At 35.8% G+C, this 15,000-nt stretch overlaps 1 protein-coding gene across 1 annotated transcript; it reads right to left on the minus strand.

The window, feature by feature from the left end:
* Positions 1-3,627: 3,627 nt before the first annotated feature.
* Positions 3,628-13,987, minus strand: LOC124155920 (trichoplein keratin filament-binding protein). Its single transcript, XM_046530143.1, has 10 exons — positions 13,596-13,987; positions 13,179-13,479; positions 12,470-12,699; positions 11,640-11,768; positions 10,311-10,550; positions 8,575-8,680; positions 7,434-7,595; positions 6,312-6,452; positions 4,618-4,691; positions 3,628-3,930 (listed from the first exon to the last, which is right to left on the minus strand). Exons 1-9 carry the CDS (start codon positions 13,802-13,804, stop codon positions 4,662-4,664), a joined length of 1,548 nt encoding a protein of 515 aa, XP_046386099.1. The 5' UTR covers positions 13,805-13,987; the 3' UTR covers positions 3,628-3,930; positions 4,618-4,661.
* Positions 13,988-15,000: the final 1,013 nt, after the last annotated feature.

The raw sequence follows: 15,000 nt of genomic DNA on the forward strand, positions 1-15,000 counted from the left end.
TCAGAAAAAGAAGCGGCCGATTTCAAACGCATTTCATAGCGAGGTACGCACTCCCACTTAATATAAACGTTAATGTGAATGAAGCCGCACAAAAATTCCACGAGAATGTGCGTAATGAACTACGTATTTATTTAATTGAGCTAAATTTCTCCTACTGAAAAAATAGTAGGTAAGAATGCAGTGTTCGTGGCACCTATAGGTGCCATAGCACCGGGGTTTCTACTTCTTCGACAATCTGGGAATCTATTTAAATTTTGCGACGGTAAATTTCATGAATACTTAAAAAAATCGACATACGTGGTACCCGGGAGTGCTAAACGTAACTTGAATATTTGAACATTAAATTTATATATTATTCTATCAATCCTCCTTCATGCAACAGACGTCTTGAGGATAAATTTGAATTTATGAAGAGGAACTTATAATTTAAGAGAGGATTGAAACACATCATTATACTATGAATACTAAATTTCCAATGAAGGAATGTGCAAATTGTATTCCCAAAGGATCTCTCCATTTCCTCCATCAAATGAATGACTCCTAAAAAATAACTGAAGGGTATACTTTAGGATATTTGGGCACATGCATGAATACACGAACCACATTAGAACAGGCTCTATTTTCTGTTCATGCATTCACACAAGTTGGGCTGTGTATCTCTGTGTTCATTCACGAGTTCATACAATTAGACATTTACTCATATGGGTTAATGCATTGTGTAACCTCCTACTTACACTCTTAGGTATATTTTAATTTTTACAATGCACAAAAAATTGTAGTTGATGCAAGGAAATTTAGTTCAATTTATGCCAATGAAACTGATTCTCCCTTAAAATGAAGCTCTTTGAAAGGGCAATAAAAATATTTGAAAAAATTTCATTTGATGAGCCTTTCATAGTTGCAATCAAAATATTTTGTTACATCTCAAGCATTCACATCACATTTTGTTTTCCTGATTATTTATTTATTTTCATACCACCAAAAACAGCTCGTGTTGGCCTTTACATTGGGGCTTTTCAACAATTTCAACAAATGCCTCAAATGGCAAGAGCGATGGATTATTCAAATTTAAGTACTGTTAGGCTCCAAATTGCGATAAAAATTATTACCGCTTTCAATGCATCTTCAACTTTAATTCTATCATCGTGTGAACAATCTTTTTCGTGTGTTCATAAGTTGTTGTGGGTGTGCTGTCAGTTAAAACCTTCGATTTCTCCACGAATATGAAAGAGGATATAATAACCTTTCATGGCACAGACTGCACAATTGAGAGGGTAGCAGACAGAGAATCAGGGTGGGCAAGCATTGGCTGAAATTTGAGGTAAGGCAGTCCGCTATCACCGATGCCTCTAAAATTGTACACTGAGAAGATGGTAAGAAAGGTGTGGGATGAGTTGGAAGCTGGATTAAAAGTGTGGGGATTGATGCTTAAATCAATGATGCTTGCGGATGATCAGGCATTGACTAACCAGTCAGCAAGAGGGCTGCAGGCTCTAGTGGATGCATTAGACAAAGGTTGCGGGGAATATGGCATGTGGATTAATCACATGAAGATCAAGGTTTTGCAATTTTGTAAAGCAACACGAGCTTTGCATGTGAGACTCAAGATAATAGTAGGTGGGCAAAATTTGAGCAGGTAGAGCAATTCAACTGTTTGGGCGGCATGTTATAGCAAAAAAGATATGGCAGTAAGAAAATTAGGAAGAGGATTGCATTAGTAAAGGAGGAATCCATGATCAGGAAGGACCTTATGAAAGGATTGTTGAGTGAGTCTCTAAAGAAAAGGCTAGAGAAGAGTCTGACCTGGAATGTATAGTGGCTTTACAGAGCGGAAACATGGAAAATGAGGAAGTAGGACTGAGAAGAGAAGAAAAGACTGGAGGAATTCAAGATGTCAGTCTGTAGAAGTATGGAGAAGGTAAAGTGGACGGAAAGGAGAAGGAATGTTGAAGTCCAGGACATGGTGGGTGACAAGAGGTGGCTTCTTGAGGAGATACAGAGGAAGCTGAAAGAATGAATGAAGTGAGTTTTTAGCGGGGATGGGATGTTGAAAACAGTGATAGAGGGAAGAATGTAAGGTAAAATAGGAAGAGGAAGGAATAGATTAGGATTTTTAGATAAAATGAAAGGGAGTAGACCTTATTGTGAATTGAAGAGGGACGCCCATGACGGAATGGGAGACTGCCAGAATACTTATTCTTAAATACTACATGGAAACTTACCTTAAGTGCTAGAATACTTAAATAAAATAACACATATGAAAATTATTCATAAAAATCGTATGTGTTCTTATGCCAGTAAGGTTCAGGCATTGTAAGAGCCTTTCCTCTCCTTTCTACTCACAAGCTATTTCATTTGCAAAGCTAAGAATTGTCAAGCTAAAAAACTTTCATTGAGGTAGGTACCTACTGTGGGGTAGCCAGGAATTTCGTTTGGAGGGGTGGGATGTTCCAAAACCAGGGCGGAAAATCTTTGATAGGATATTAAGTTCAAAGACACTACGTTAAGTTTCTAGTTAAAGATGCTAGGTTTTAAACGAAACTTAACAGTTTTCATAAACAAAAAATACTTCATTTGTCAAAGAAATCTTTTTTAAATACATGATTTTTCAATACTTTGTTTTCTTTTATGAAGGAAAGTCATTGTGTTTTTATAATACAGGGATGGGGGGTAAGAAAAGGGGGGGTCCAGACCTCCCCCCTTACTATGCCACTGGGTAGGTATGACTCATTATGTAATACGTGATGGTGATGGTTTTGGCCTTGAATTGGGGCTGGACGACCCGGAAATGGTAGTCAAAATTCACTCCACAGTCAACTGCCCAAATGGTTATGCAATATAGCAGTTGAATTTCAACAAATAAATAAGCGCATAAGAATTTGATAGCCATACAACATCCTATTGTGATAGGTATTGCAAAGTTTTAAGATCAGAAAAATATTTCAAGTGTGTGTGTGCAGCATCAAGTCATCCATCACTGGGACTTGATCCGTGGAACCTCTGATTCATAGCATGATACTTTACCCACTACACCACCGGAAGGCAGTCTCAATGCCCAATATGTCGGCTGTGTCCACTGATGTCCCGACGAGAGGAGATTCCATTCTCGGTGAGTTTAGGGCGAAGCATACTTCGGAGAATATGGCGAAGAATTCATAGCTGGATCTTTTGCGCCTTGTCATAATGCGACGGGCTTGATTATTTCTCCGGTATAAGGGATATATTGCTTTTAAAACTACCAGTTGTATGAGAGCATTACGAGGGCAAAATTTTGGAAGTAGTTCCTGAACTGGCCGCTCGACTCAAATGCCAATGAGCTTTGAGTTAATTTTTTTCCGCCACTGTACTTTAATAGCTGTATCACTGAAATCTGTCCATGTAAAATGTCCTTGGGTACTTATAACCATTACTTACTCTGTACCATGAAGTGATTATTTCTTTTAAGAAACCATTAAAAAATTATAAACATCGCAAAACACCATCATCCTACCCACATGACTGAAAGTTTTGTGGCTTCATAATTCTAAGCCATAAGTCTTGTAATCGATTTTGAAGTATAAATAACAGAATAGTGAATTTATAAATGACCTTAGGATGATAACAGTACCTCATGAAAAGATTTAAACATCAAATCAATACATTAATATAGAATAATATCCTATGTAAGACATTAACATTTTATTAGCTGTTTATTGCACATGGGGATTGAAAATATAGCTTTCACAAATTGGAAAATTATAAACAGTCATGGTATAGATTAAAATATAGTCAATAATAAATATTTTTTACATTTACAAGTTAATATATTAAAAACTTACAAATTAATTATTTCAACTGACACATTTGAAATGCACACTGGAATGATTATGATAATCACATTCTTGATCTCTGAATATCATCTCTGCACAACAACCAGCTTAGAGTTGGGCCCTGAAAGGATAACTTGACTTTAGAAAAACAAAGCAGCTGTTCCTTTGTCGTTACATTACCTAAAAAATGTTACACAGAATCACAAGTGGATACTTAAGAATCTTAATGAATAAATTAGGTGAGTGACGAAGTAGAAATTGAAACTTGAAGCACGTACGTGGTGGAAGGGCTCCATGTTAATAATGAAAGGGACTTTGTTTCTTTCACAAGTCTATAAAAATTTCTATTTTATTACCGATTTTGGCTGTTACACCATTATCAAATACAAATAGAAATTTTTATCAACTTGTGGAAGAAACAAAGTGTCTTTCATTATTAATAAAGTGGAAATTGGATTGCATTTCTTAGTATGTAATCATCACTCACAGAAGCTATCAATATTATTTTATTAATCTGAAGATCTATTTACTGCCACTCTCCACTTCTAGTTTCATCCCTACTTAAGCTTCACCTTCCAGGGAATCTACAATTATGTGGCATACTCAAATCTTGGCTTTCCTTGATAATCTTTTTCATTAATTTATTCAGCCATTATTAATTTCAGTTCCATTTAATTAATTAATTCAAAAGTGTTGCAGAGCTACTAAACTTTTAATTCATTTTCGGTCATTTCTGACCGAAATAGAAAAGGAAATCATGCAAGTATTGTTAACTTATAGTAAAAGAAAATACTATAAAATCACTTACTTTTGAAGTGGAAATTGACACATTTTGAAGAACAAAAATTTGAGTCACCATACTCTTTTTGGATAAGGCTGCTTCTGCAAAGCAAAAATAAAATCAGATCTTGAAACTTGAAAAGATTACCATCATGGTTAGCATTCATAATAAGTACTGTAAAAATTTTTGCTGGCGACGTGAAGAAATAATGAGTCTTGTGTGAAAATGGACAACAATTCTTGTTGATGACGCAAAACAAACATGAGGAGAGTATGAGTAAAGAGAGTAAATGTAAAGAGTGGCATTCAAATGTAGGTGTTGTTGCTCCCGATGTTTCGCCCTAACTACTTATTAACTGTGCTCGCAATGTGTGTGTATTTTGATTTGTGAAGTAAGGTATGCGTGATAGCTCCCGATTTGCTTTGTGAGTAATTTTCCTGGATAATTTCATTTGCAAGTTTTGTTAATTAGATTTGTGAAGTAACAGTGCATGTTGCCACTCTCGATTTTCTTCGTGAATAATAACCCTGGAAAAGTGTTTTAATGGAATTAAAATGTAGATTACAGTATTGATTCACAGGAATCACGGAAAAGTGTTCAAATCACTGGTACTGAATATCTGTGACTTCCATCAATTTAACCCAAAAATGGTATCATAGGTGTTCACTTCCACCATAGTTTCCCACTGGTTTTGAGCTTATGTACTGCCATATTAATGAAAGAGCCCTGGAGTGACACCATTCATGCTGGCTCGGCGATTCAACATCCATCATTTATCTGCATCTGAAGTGTCACAGACATGACGAGGAGGTAAAATGAATGGCTGATATTTCCATAAATTGGTGTACATAATTTACTCAAGTGAAATTTAAGGAAAAATGACTCAGGCAAGCCAGCATTGTTATTTTGGACACATTGTGATGTCGCTGGCACAGCGGGAAGACTCCAATGAAAGTAAAGTCCCAGTAGGTCGATATGTATTTCTCATTTTCAACTCTATAGATACAACAATGCCACTGTTTACCATAATGCCGAAAAGTGTCAACATATTTTATCGATATGAAAGTTCTTGGGTCAATTAAGCTCTCATTAACTTTGAGCTCTTTTGGAAATGGAACCTGATATGTCAATAATATTTTTACAGCTTTATCTCAACTATTTACCACTTTTCACAGCCCCTACGCATTAAACTTTGAAATAGCAGTACCAAGGGAATTTGTTATGGGCAACCCACACATCACCTTACACACAGGCTGGACAGTTATTGACTCACCTTCAGAATGGCATATACATAATTGTGACATATCTCAGCATAATTTGTTATTAGACAACAAGTTACATACATACATGTATTATGAGAGTAGAGGAGTGCAATTGGGTGTGAAGAAAGGTGTTCCTCTCAGATTATCAGAATGACGAAGACTTTTTAACTGAAAAATATTGAGTGACCTGATTTATGCCTTTGAAAGTTATAATGTCCATGCATGCAAAATAAGTTCCTTATCAATAAGTGATAGCAAGCATCAATGGCGTAGCCAGGATTATGAAATGGGGGTGATGGGTGGTTAACCAGAGATTTTGGGGTCTTCCTGGGGTTTAATGAGGCCATCTTACTTGTTTTTGGCGCCTCTTTTTTAAGGCTCAATGGTGGTGGTTGTAACCCGGAGACCCCACCCACTGCCAAGCCAGAGCTCTTTCATGAGTGAGCCAGATAAACTTACCATGGGGTTGTACGTTATCTGCAGCTTCCTTATTTCTTTAACTATTTTTTCTTGTTCTTTCTTTTCCTCTTCCTCTTTTGCAGCAGCTTCCAACTCTTCTTGTTTTTTCAATTCCTCCTCCATTTTTTGCTTTTCTTCCATCTAACAAAAATCAAGATTTCTTAGTGCCAATTGTTAAAATTAATATTTAAAAAAGGTGGAGAGTATTAGTAATTTTCTAAACAAAAAAGTCCAAATAGTGAGCAAAAAAATCCATGGATTGAAATTGGAATGTAAAATGCTCTTAAAAATGATCAGTTTCCAAGAATGAACATCCATATTATGTACATGTAAAATTAACTGGTTCCAATTGTTGAAAAATAGATACAAGATGAATAAAATCAAATTTTTGAAATTCATCACAAAAGAGGGAAATCTGAATGTTTAAATGTAATAGACATACACTTTTATGCCAGACACCAATATTTTTTAAAGTCTTTGGGAGAAAATCAAAAAATTTAAAATCCCTGTTTTTTGGCTATGATATTTTACACCCCTTGGCTACGTTCTCCCAAGCAATAAAAATAAATTGTTACTCAATGTTGATACCCACTTCTATCAAAAAGCCTTTGATGTACCACAGAGTTAATGGGTCTCCTTCGGGCTGATATCAACTGCAATAATATTTTTTATTCTTATTTCAACTATTCTAACAACAGCAGGATCCTGACTCAACAGCATAGAAAAAGTCATGACGCCCTGGCAATTCAGGGTTTACACTGTACATATGTACCCTGTTTACATTTTTCAAATATATACAGTTTTAATTATTCCTATGCCACCGAATACAGCACATATTGGTCATTTTACATCAGGGCATTCAAAAAATTTGACAATGACACGTGCATCAACAACAATGCCCTGGATAGTGGCAACCTACCCAGCTGGGACTCGAACTCGCAACCTCTTCTTTGGCAGGCAAAGACTTTACCCTGCCGCTACCGAGTCCAGCAAATAAGCAAATTTTTTTAAGTAAAATGCTGAAATTATGGAACCATAGTTGAAATTAAGGCCTAGGTTTAATGGTCATCAACTTTGATAAGTACTATGGAATAGTGAACATTTTAAATCATAGCAACCAACCTGACAAAGCAAATTCCTTCGAACTAGAGTCTTTTTTTCAGCTTCAATTTCTTTCTCCACCAAAATTTCCTTTTGAATTTCCTCAGCTTCTTCCAATAACTTTCCCCGAGCTTCAAGTGTCTCAATTTGCTCCCTGCGGTTACGCTCCAAATTCTGACTGACCTAAAAACATTGAAATCATTAATTTTATTACAATTTATTGCAAAGGAGAGAGATAAAAACATTCACATCAAGCACTAATTTTGATGACCCCATGAAACAAACACAGGCCCACAGCATGCAACATTCCCTGGCTTAATTCAGATGGTACCAGTGGCGCAGCGAGGGGGGGGTTTGGGGGATAACCCCCCCCTCCCCCCCCCCCCAGAGCTCAGAGAAATTTTTAAGTTCAATCCATTTTACTTAATTGGATTGATGTTATTAATAGAATAGTGTAAGTATTAATAAAATATCCCTCAGAATGCCTTAAAACTTACCATTTTCAACCATTTATCTTAAAATTCCACAATCTACCGCTTATCCTGGTGGGTATTCTATACCCCTGCACACCCTGGTATTAGTTGCACCTAAACCCCCCCCAGAATTAATTCCTAGCTGCGCCCCTGCATGGTACCATAGTAGTTTATATTTGGAAAGGTACTCCATTAAGGCTATGATTCTGAACATTATTAGACAACATTTTGCTCATGTAGAAAAGAACTTGAATTAAATTTATTTCCATGATGACTCAAGTAGTCTTTCACAATCAAGGCTACAGAATTCAACTAATGACTCCCGTACAAAAATTTTCACAGGAAATCCTCATCAGGAATCTATTTATCTAATCATTTCACTATTTTTACAAGGAAACAAGGCTATCTTGCTTATTTGTGCCAAACTTACTTTTAAATGAAATATTCTTCTTAATAATCATTACATGTACTTTTATAGAAATAAATTTAGCCAACTGTATACTTTAGGACATATGTATGTCAGTGATGTCAGTTTTTTCAAAAGAGATGTTTTCTCTTTCAAGTAAAGAAAAACTAATGAAATGGAAAATATCATAAAAAAGACTTTTTTGGGATACCCCTTCATTCTACCATACTCTTATGTTGATTAATTAGGATGCCAATTTTTTAATATCTAATTATGTCAATACCTGATCTTTCAATGCTTGCAGAACCTCTTGCATTAACTTGTCCCTAGCATCTTGCTCTTTCCTCCATCTTTCTTCGTGCCTCTTCCACATTCTAACAGCTTCCTCACTGAAATAAAAATAGTTAATAAAATGGAGATAATGTCATGAGAAAAATTTGGACAATAGGTATTTCAACACTTTAGAAACTATAAGAATCATCATTCAGACCTCATTCTCCTTGAATTATCGATAAAGACTAGAGACACTACCTCAGGATGAATTTCAAAGAAATACGAATACTCATTAATTCAGAGCATAGGAGAATAAAGGCAAGATACCATCTACAGAAGTTGTAAATAAGTTTGATGACATCATCCTTCAGAGAAAAGTCACAAGACAGGCTAGTCCAATGATGGTGCCAAAAACTACCCTCAATACTGCATGTTTACAGAATATATCACAAAGCATAAGACCTAGGAAGTATTTAGCTGGTATAGCTGTGACAATTTAGCTGCAATGACGATAGAATCTAATTTGATTAGAACAATCTCAAAATGCTTCACTAACTAGAGCTGGTGAAAAATAGTGGAGTTATCACCAGTGTGAGCAGAAAGAAGTAATACGAAGCATACATGAAAGATATATACTGTGACATGTTGATGCCTGCCAGATCCTATTTGGAGTACAGTCTTATTGTCCACAATTATATTTAATTTTGACACATTTCAAGGCCTCAACACAAACAGAATAACAGACATCAGTTATGCATGCATTGGACCTGAAGATGCAGCTGAGCCAATATAAAGTGTAAAAATTAAACACAAAAAATACAACAGACTGTTATTATTTTTAACAAGATACTATTCCACAATACCTGCCCCAACCCAGTTGAATTAATCTTATTTAGGAGTCGTGGGTACAAGAAGCAAACTAGTTGTGCCTTACATAGTCATGAAGAAAATAGTAGTAAACTAGTTTCCAAAGGATACAGGAAAAGAAAAGGATAAAGGACTGCATGCATTACATGATGGTGTATGCAGTATCCAAAAACGAGTTTAATGCTTCAATATACTGGCAGCACGTGATTGCTGCATGTAGCACCTTCTTCAGAACACCATATAAAAAAAGGAATTTCAGAAAAAAGGAAGGTGAGATTGCATTGAATTACGAAGCTCATCAACAAAAGTTCCATTCTAAAACTCAAATAATCACTCGGCATGGTTGCTTTGGGTGAAGACAGAGTTATTTTCACTTGATGCACATGAAGCGATTATTGGTCACAAAGACATATTGGACACATCTCTCAATTCAAGGCAACTATCTCTCTATTAATAACCTTTTTACAAGTGCATGTGTAAATAATGAATGCATATTACAAATAGATTAAATAGACATTTAGGCAAAGGTGGACACACTCAAATTTTACTTTGGTGTCTCTTAACTTTCTTGTCTATGAACCACTGTTAAACTCTTCAAATTGGTATTTTTTCATAAATTAAAAGGGAAACAAAACAGTACCATATTTAAAAGGAATCTTAGGTTGGATTGAGCAGTGTGTTGAGTTTACATGGAATGACCCATAAGCCATTAGCAGAAAGAAAGGGTTTTGAAGAAGGAGTGAACAGTGAAATTCGAAGGAACTAGTGTAAGTAGTTTTTGCACTTACTTCTTGAAATGCTTGGGCCAACATCAAGCAAGGAATCATTTACTTCAAAAAGATATAGAGACTCTATACATTGCAAAACAATATAACTCACTGGAAAAGGGATTGAGCTTCCTCTTCTTGAATCCTTGCATATTCAGCTTGTTTTTTGAATTCTTGGTATGCACCTTCCAGTAGTTCTTTGGTCTCTATTCTTTTCAACCTTGCAGACTCCTCACTTAGTTGGTCAGCCTCCATGGCCGCTCTCAATATCTGAATATCCTCTTCCAATGCCTCTCTGTTTTCTTTGGCTGTACGTCGCAATCTCAGCTGAATCTGCTTAGTGAGAGACAATCTGGAAGAAAATAATCAAAGGTGTTAACTGAAGAGACAAAGGGATTGATACAAAGCGTATGATTAAAAAAATGACTTTTGATAGGCACAATGAATGCAAAAAGCAAATACATAAAATTACTCAGTGAACGCAACTTCACAAGAGAAGGAAGGCTTAGAATCACGGTGATTAAATTTTTCGCACAATAATCTAGCATATGAAATCCAAATATGTGTGTTTCAAGCCTATTTCATCTCATTAGAGATGGGTCGCAGTCAAAAGGCCCACATTAAAAATCCCCGACAATAAAAGGCCAGAGACAAAATCCCAGTGGCAATTTTGTTGCCGGGCCTTATGTCCTCGGGGGTTTTGTCTCCGGGCCTTATGTCATCAGGGGGTTTTGTCGTCGGGCCTTATGTCGGCGAGGGTTATGTTGCTGGGGATTCTGCACCGGGCCTTATGTCGGTAACCCATTAGAGAATACAACAATTAGAATGTAAATATTTATTCGAAAAACCAATATAATCAATTTGGAAAGTAAAACAATGTGTTATTACATAGATTTATAGATTTGCAAAATCAAGCTTTAAGACATCTTGGTGAATAGTGTCACCAAGACTTCATTTCATTCTCAGTAGTAATCTTAATGAGTCTCCATTACTACAGATGTATCATGCTAACAATGGCTAAGGCCAAACTAATGCCATGGGTAAACCCTCCATACCCTTGCCACCAGCTATGTAACTGCAAACTACATATACGGTTTGAAGGAAAAGGATATCATTCCAAGCAATATGTAGATCATTACCAAGAACCTCTTATTTAGTTGACCAGTGTGCCATTGCTACAAAACAGAGTCTAATCAAAATAAGATCAAGAACCTTCCAAAAAGCAATCACTACCCAAATACGCACTCAATATTCTTTCCTTGTTTCACAATTCTTTCTCTTGTAATTTTCAATTGTCAGTACCCATTTGGACCATCAGCAAAATGCCAGTGCACTGTCACCAGCCACAAATGTTACCATCACATGCAACTGCCATCAAATTCTACGGTTGATGAAAGTATAAAAGCCCTGCTGGCCCATAACTACAATCTGTAAGTTTTACCTGTTAGTTTCTATTTTCCTACGCTCCTCAATTAATCTTCTCTCCCTGAAAAGTTTATCAACTTCCATTTGCTCAGCTAGAGTTTGGGCTTCCTCCTCTTTCAGCTGTTCTGCAAGTTGCTGCTTTATCCTGGAAGATAAGAGAGGAAACAAATACAAAGCCATTAATATTTCTGAAACTTTTAACAAAAAAATACATAAATGTGAATAAATATACAAACCACAGTTAATACTAAAAGATGTAATACCAGCCAATGAGCAAGAATATTACTGAGTACATACAGCCTTAAGTCTTTGTCCCTTATTTAGCCCTTATTCCATTCATTACATCAACAATTCTATGCAGTGTTTACACAATTATCCCAAGAAAACGTTCCATGGGAAATAAAGGATGAAAAACATAGGGAAGACCTTGACAGGGAAATATATCACAGATTGGGTTTTTGTAGAAAATATATTCATAATAGGTATGAAATATTGGAGGAAAAATAAAAATTTTATTCGCGTTGTATGTATACTAATTAACAATGGGATTTTATGGCCTAGATAACAAAATAGTTACAAAGTTGAAATAAATAATAAGCTACTTAAAATAATAACTTAGTAGAAGAGTATCTTCCAAACAAAAAATAACTATCGATTGTTTGAGGCGTAACTTGGTGAAAGCGATTCATAATTAAATTAAAAAGAAGAGCTTTGTGCTTTCACATTAATATTTATTCACGACCATGGTTTCAACGTTAGACGTCACCATCAGGTTAAAAAATAACTATATGTGTAATCAATTCCTAAATCTACATAAGTACATATATCTTGTTTCCAGAAACTTACCTCAGCTGCTCCAGATGTTGATTAAGGAGGTCTTCTTTATTTCTCTTCTGTCTAGCATACAAATCTTCCATTCTTCTCTTCTCGATCTGATACTCTTCCTCCAGTTGTTTCTTACGTAATGCTTCTTCTTCTCTTTCTACTCGTATCTTCTCTGCTTCCCTTGCACGCTTCTCTTCAACCTGCTCTTCCCAAGCTTGTCTGACAAATTTTTCTTTTTCCTTGGATTCAAACTATAATGACAAAATCTTAGTACAGAAAATTCTTGGAAGCTTAAAGATTTAAGTCCTAATATTAAGGTATTTTCAACTTCTTTGGTATAAGAAAAAACAGAGTAGTACAAAAGGAAAAAAAGCACAGTATGAAGTACTGAAAGAACTAGGTTCCAAGAACAATAACTATAGCATAAAAATATAAGTTCAAAATTCAATCAATTCTAAAAAAAAATGACCTTCCAAGATTATATTTTTATATTGAATACTTAGAACGTCTGTGCTTACACATAAGTAACATGAAGGCGCAAGTTACACTTGACAATGATTCTAATGCTTTGTTATTTTTAAGTTAAAACTGAGTATAAAAACAAGTATTTATTTAAAAATGTTCACTATGGGCAACCGAAATTGATTAATATGGCAGCTAATATGAACTTGGGTATCGACTATAAAATATACCCATGAAGTGCCAATTAAACAATTATTATTTAACGGACCTCTCTTAGAACAGGATTATTCATCGTCCACCAACGATGCATACGAAGTTTTGCTTCAGAACGCCGTAGCTCCTCCCTTCTTTGCTTCATTTGTTCATTCAGAGCCAGAAGGGACTCCAAACCAGGCATGTCTGCCTCAATTCTTCTTTCTCTCCCGAACCGAAACTTGGTGCGCCGTTCCTTCAACTCTATTTCCCATTCCAGCTTCTCTCTCTCCAACAGCTCAGCCAGTTTTGCCCTCCTCCTGGCCAAGGATTCCTTCTTCTCCCGTTGCTTTTTCTGGGCATTGTAAGCTTCCTCACTACGTAGCAGATAAAATGCAGTCAAATACTTATTTACATCAAATGATAATGGTGGAATATACTTTTATTACCCCATTAATCACTTATTAAATAAAAATATACCGATCAACTATACCTTGAATGAAAATATTCCGGCGAAGCCCAGGAGTTAAATTTGTTTGTTTTTACATCCCAAGAATGGAAATAATTCGTCACTCCGTTCCATAAGTCACGATGTTTTTTTTCACTATCACGTCGCCTAATAAATATTTCTTCCTGTCGGATTTTTCTGGGCAAATTATTGCCCTGTTTACTAGAACGATTACTGAGACAGGCAAATGACATAATATCAACAACTTAAATCTTAAATATCACCTCATTTGCTTCGATAGAGACAGGGTGATATGAAACAGCGTATAAAATATAGCACAGACCCACATTCCTTGATAATGGCAACAACTCATCAACTGTATACCGCTACAAAAAAAATTACTCTGTTTACGAACTTCAGCAGGTACTCCCGCGGCGTCTAAAAGAACAATTGAATATCGAATCGGGGTGGTTGTTTAGATCCTCAGACAACAGATGGCATGAATAGCGGGTAGAAAAGAAAATGCGCGGAATTTAATATTCCTTTCGAGGAAAACTGTTTCGTAAATACAAATACGTTCAATGTTGAGAAGTATTAGTTTTATTAACATACTTCAGTCATAGTTATCCCACTCAAAAAGAGGACACTTCGTATCCCTTCCAACTGCGGCCCAGGGTTGGCGTTATTTCTCCCCAAGGCCGTATCAAGAAAAAAAAAGCGGTGGTTAGGTTAATTAAGAGAAGGGATAAATTGCAACGATATAAGGGGTACGCTGAAATTCGAATCTCTGAAACATTTTGGATGAGAATTATAAACCTCTAGACCCCCGTCCACGGTCACTTCGGTTGTCGTGGTCCTCACTTGCGGGTACCATAAACCCTCCTAAAACTTATGTGAGTGTACTTTCATATGGAGGGTGGGAATGTGGTTAAGGCAAGATTCCCCGTAAAGAATCAATACGCTTCAAATTAATATTTATCTTCACTCAAAGGCAATAAGTTTCAACAGAAAAAATAATATCTAATTGAAGAAAGGACTCTTAAAAAGGTATGAAGACATCATTGTTTCCAAATTTGTTATCAAACTTGTGAATCCATATTAATTTCAGTAAATTTTGGTAGTATTTTATTATTTAACATCATGACGATTACCGTTACAGCAAAAAGTGGTTGAATTGGAATGAAATTACAGTGCTGGAAATATTTTTATCCAGCATCTGGTTTACATGTCCGACTTAGAATCCTCATGCTTTGAAGTTACATGAGAATACTTATCATGAAGTTTGAGAAACATACGGCTAGGACAATCATACAATATAAGATGGCTCAAGATTTTGAAAAGTCGGAAAAGCCGGGAGTAATTTATATAGATATGATACCATACATTTTAAGTATAAGTATATTGATATCATTAACCATAAAGGAATATTCGTACCATACTTTTTAAGATT

Source organism: Ischnura elegans, chromosome 3, assembly GCF_921293095.1.
Source record: "Ischnura elegans chromosome 3, ioIscEleg1.1, whole genome shotgun sequence".
Classification (NCBI taxonomy): Eukaryota; Metazoa; Arthropoda; class Insecta; order Odonata; family Coenagrionidae; genus Ischnura; species Ischnura elegans.

Excerpts from the sequence above, each read along its gene's own strand:
- LOC124155920 (XM_046530143.1), bottom strand. The coding sequence starts at position 13,804 with ATGTCATTTGCCTGTCTCAGTAATCGTTCTAGTAAACAGGGCAATAAT. Across the intron at positions 11,769-12,469 it reads CAACATCTGGAGCAGCTGAG|GATAAAGCAGCAACTTGCAG; the intron begins GTAAGTTTCTGG and ends CTTATCTTCCAG. Across the intron at positions 8,681-10,310 it reads GAAGCTCAATCCCTTTTCCA|TGAGGAAGCTGTTAGAATGT; the intron begins GTGAGTTATATT and ends TTTTTATTTCAG.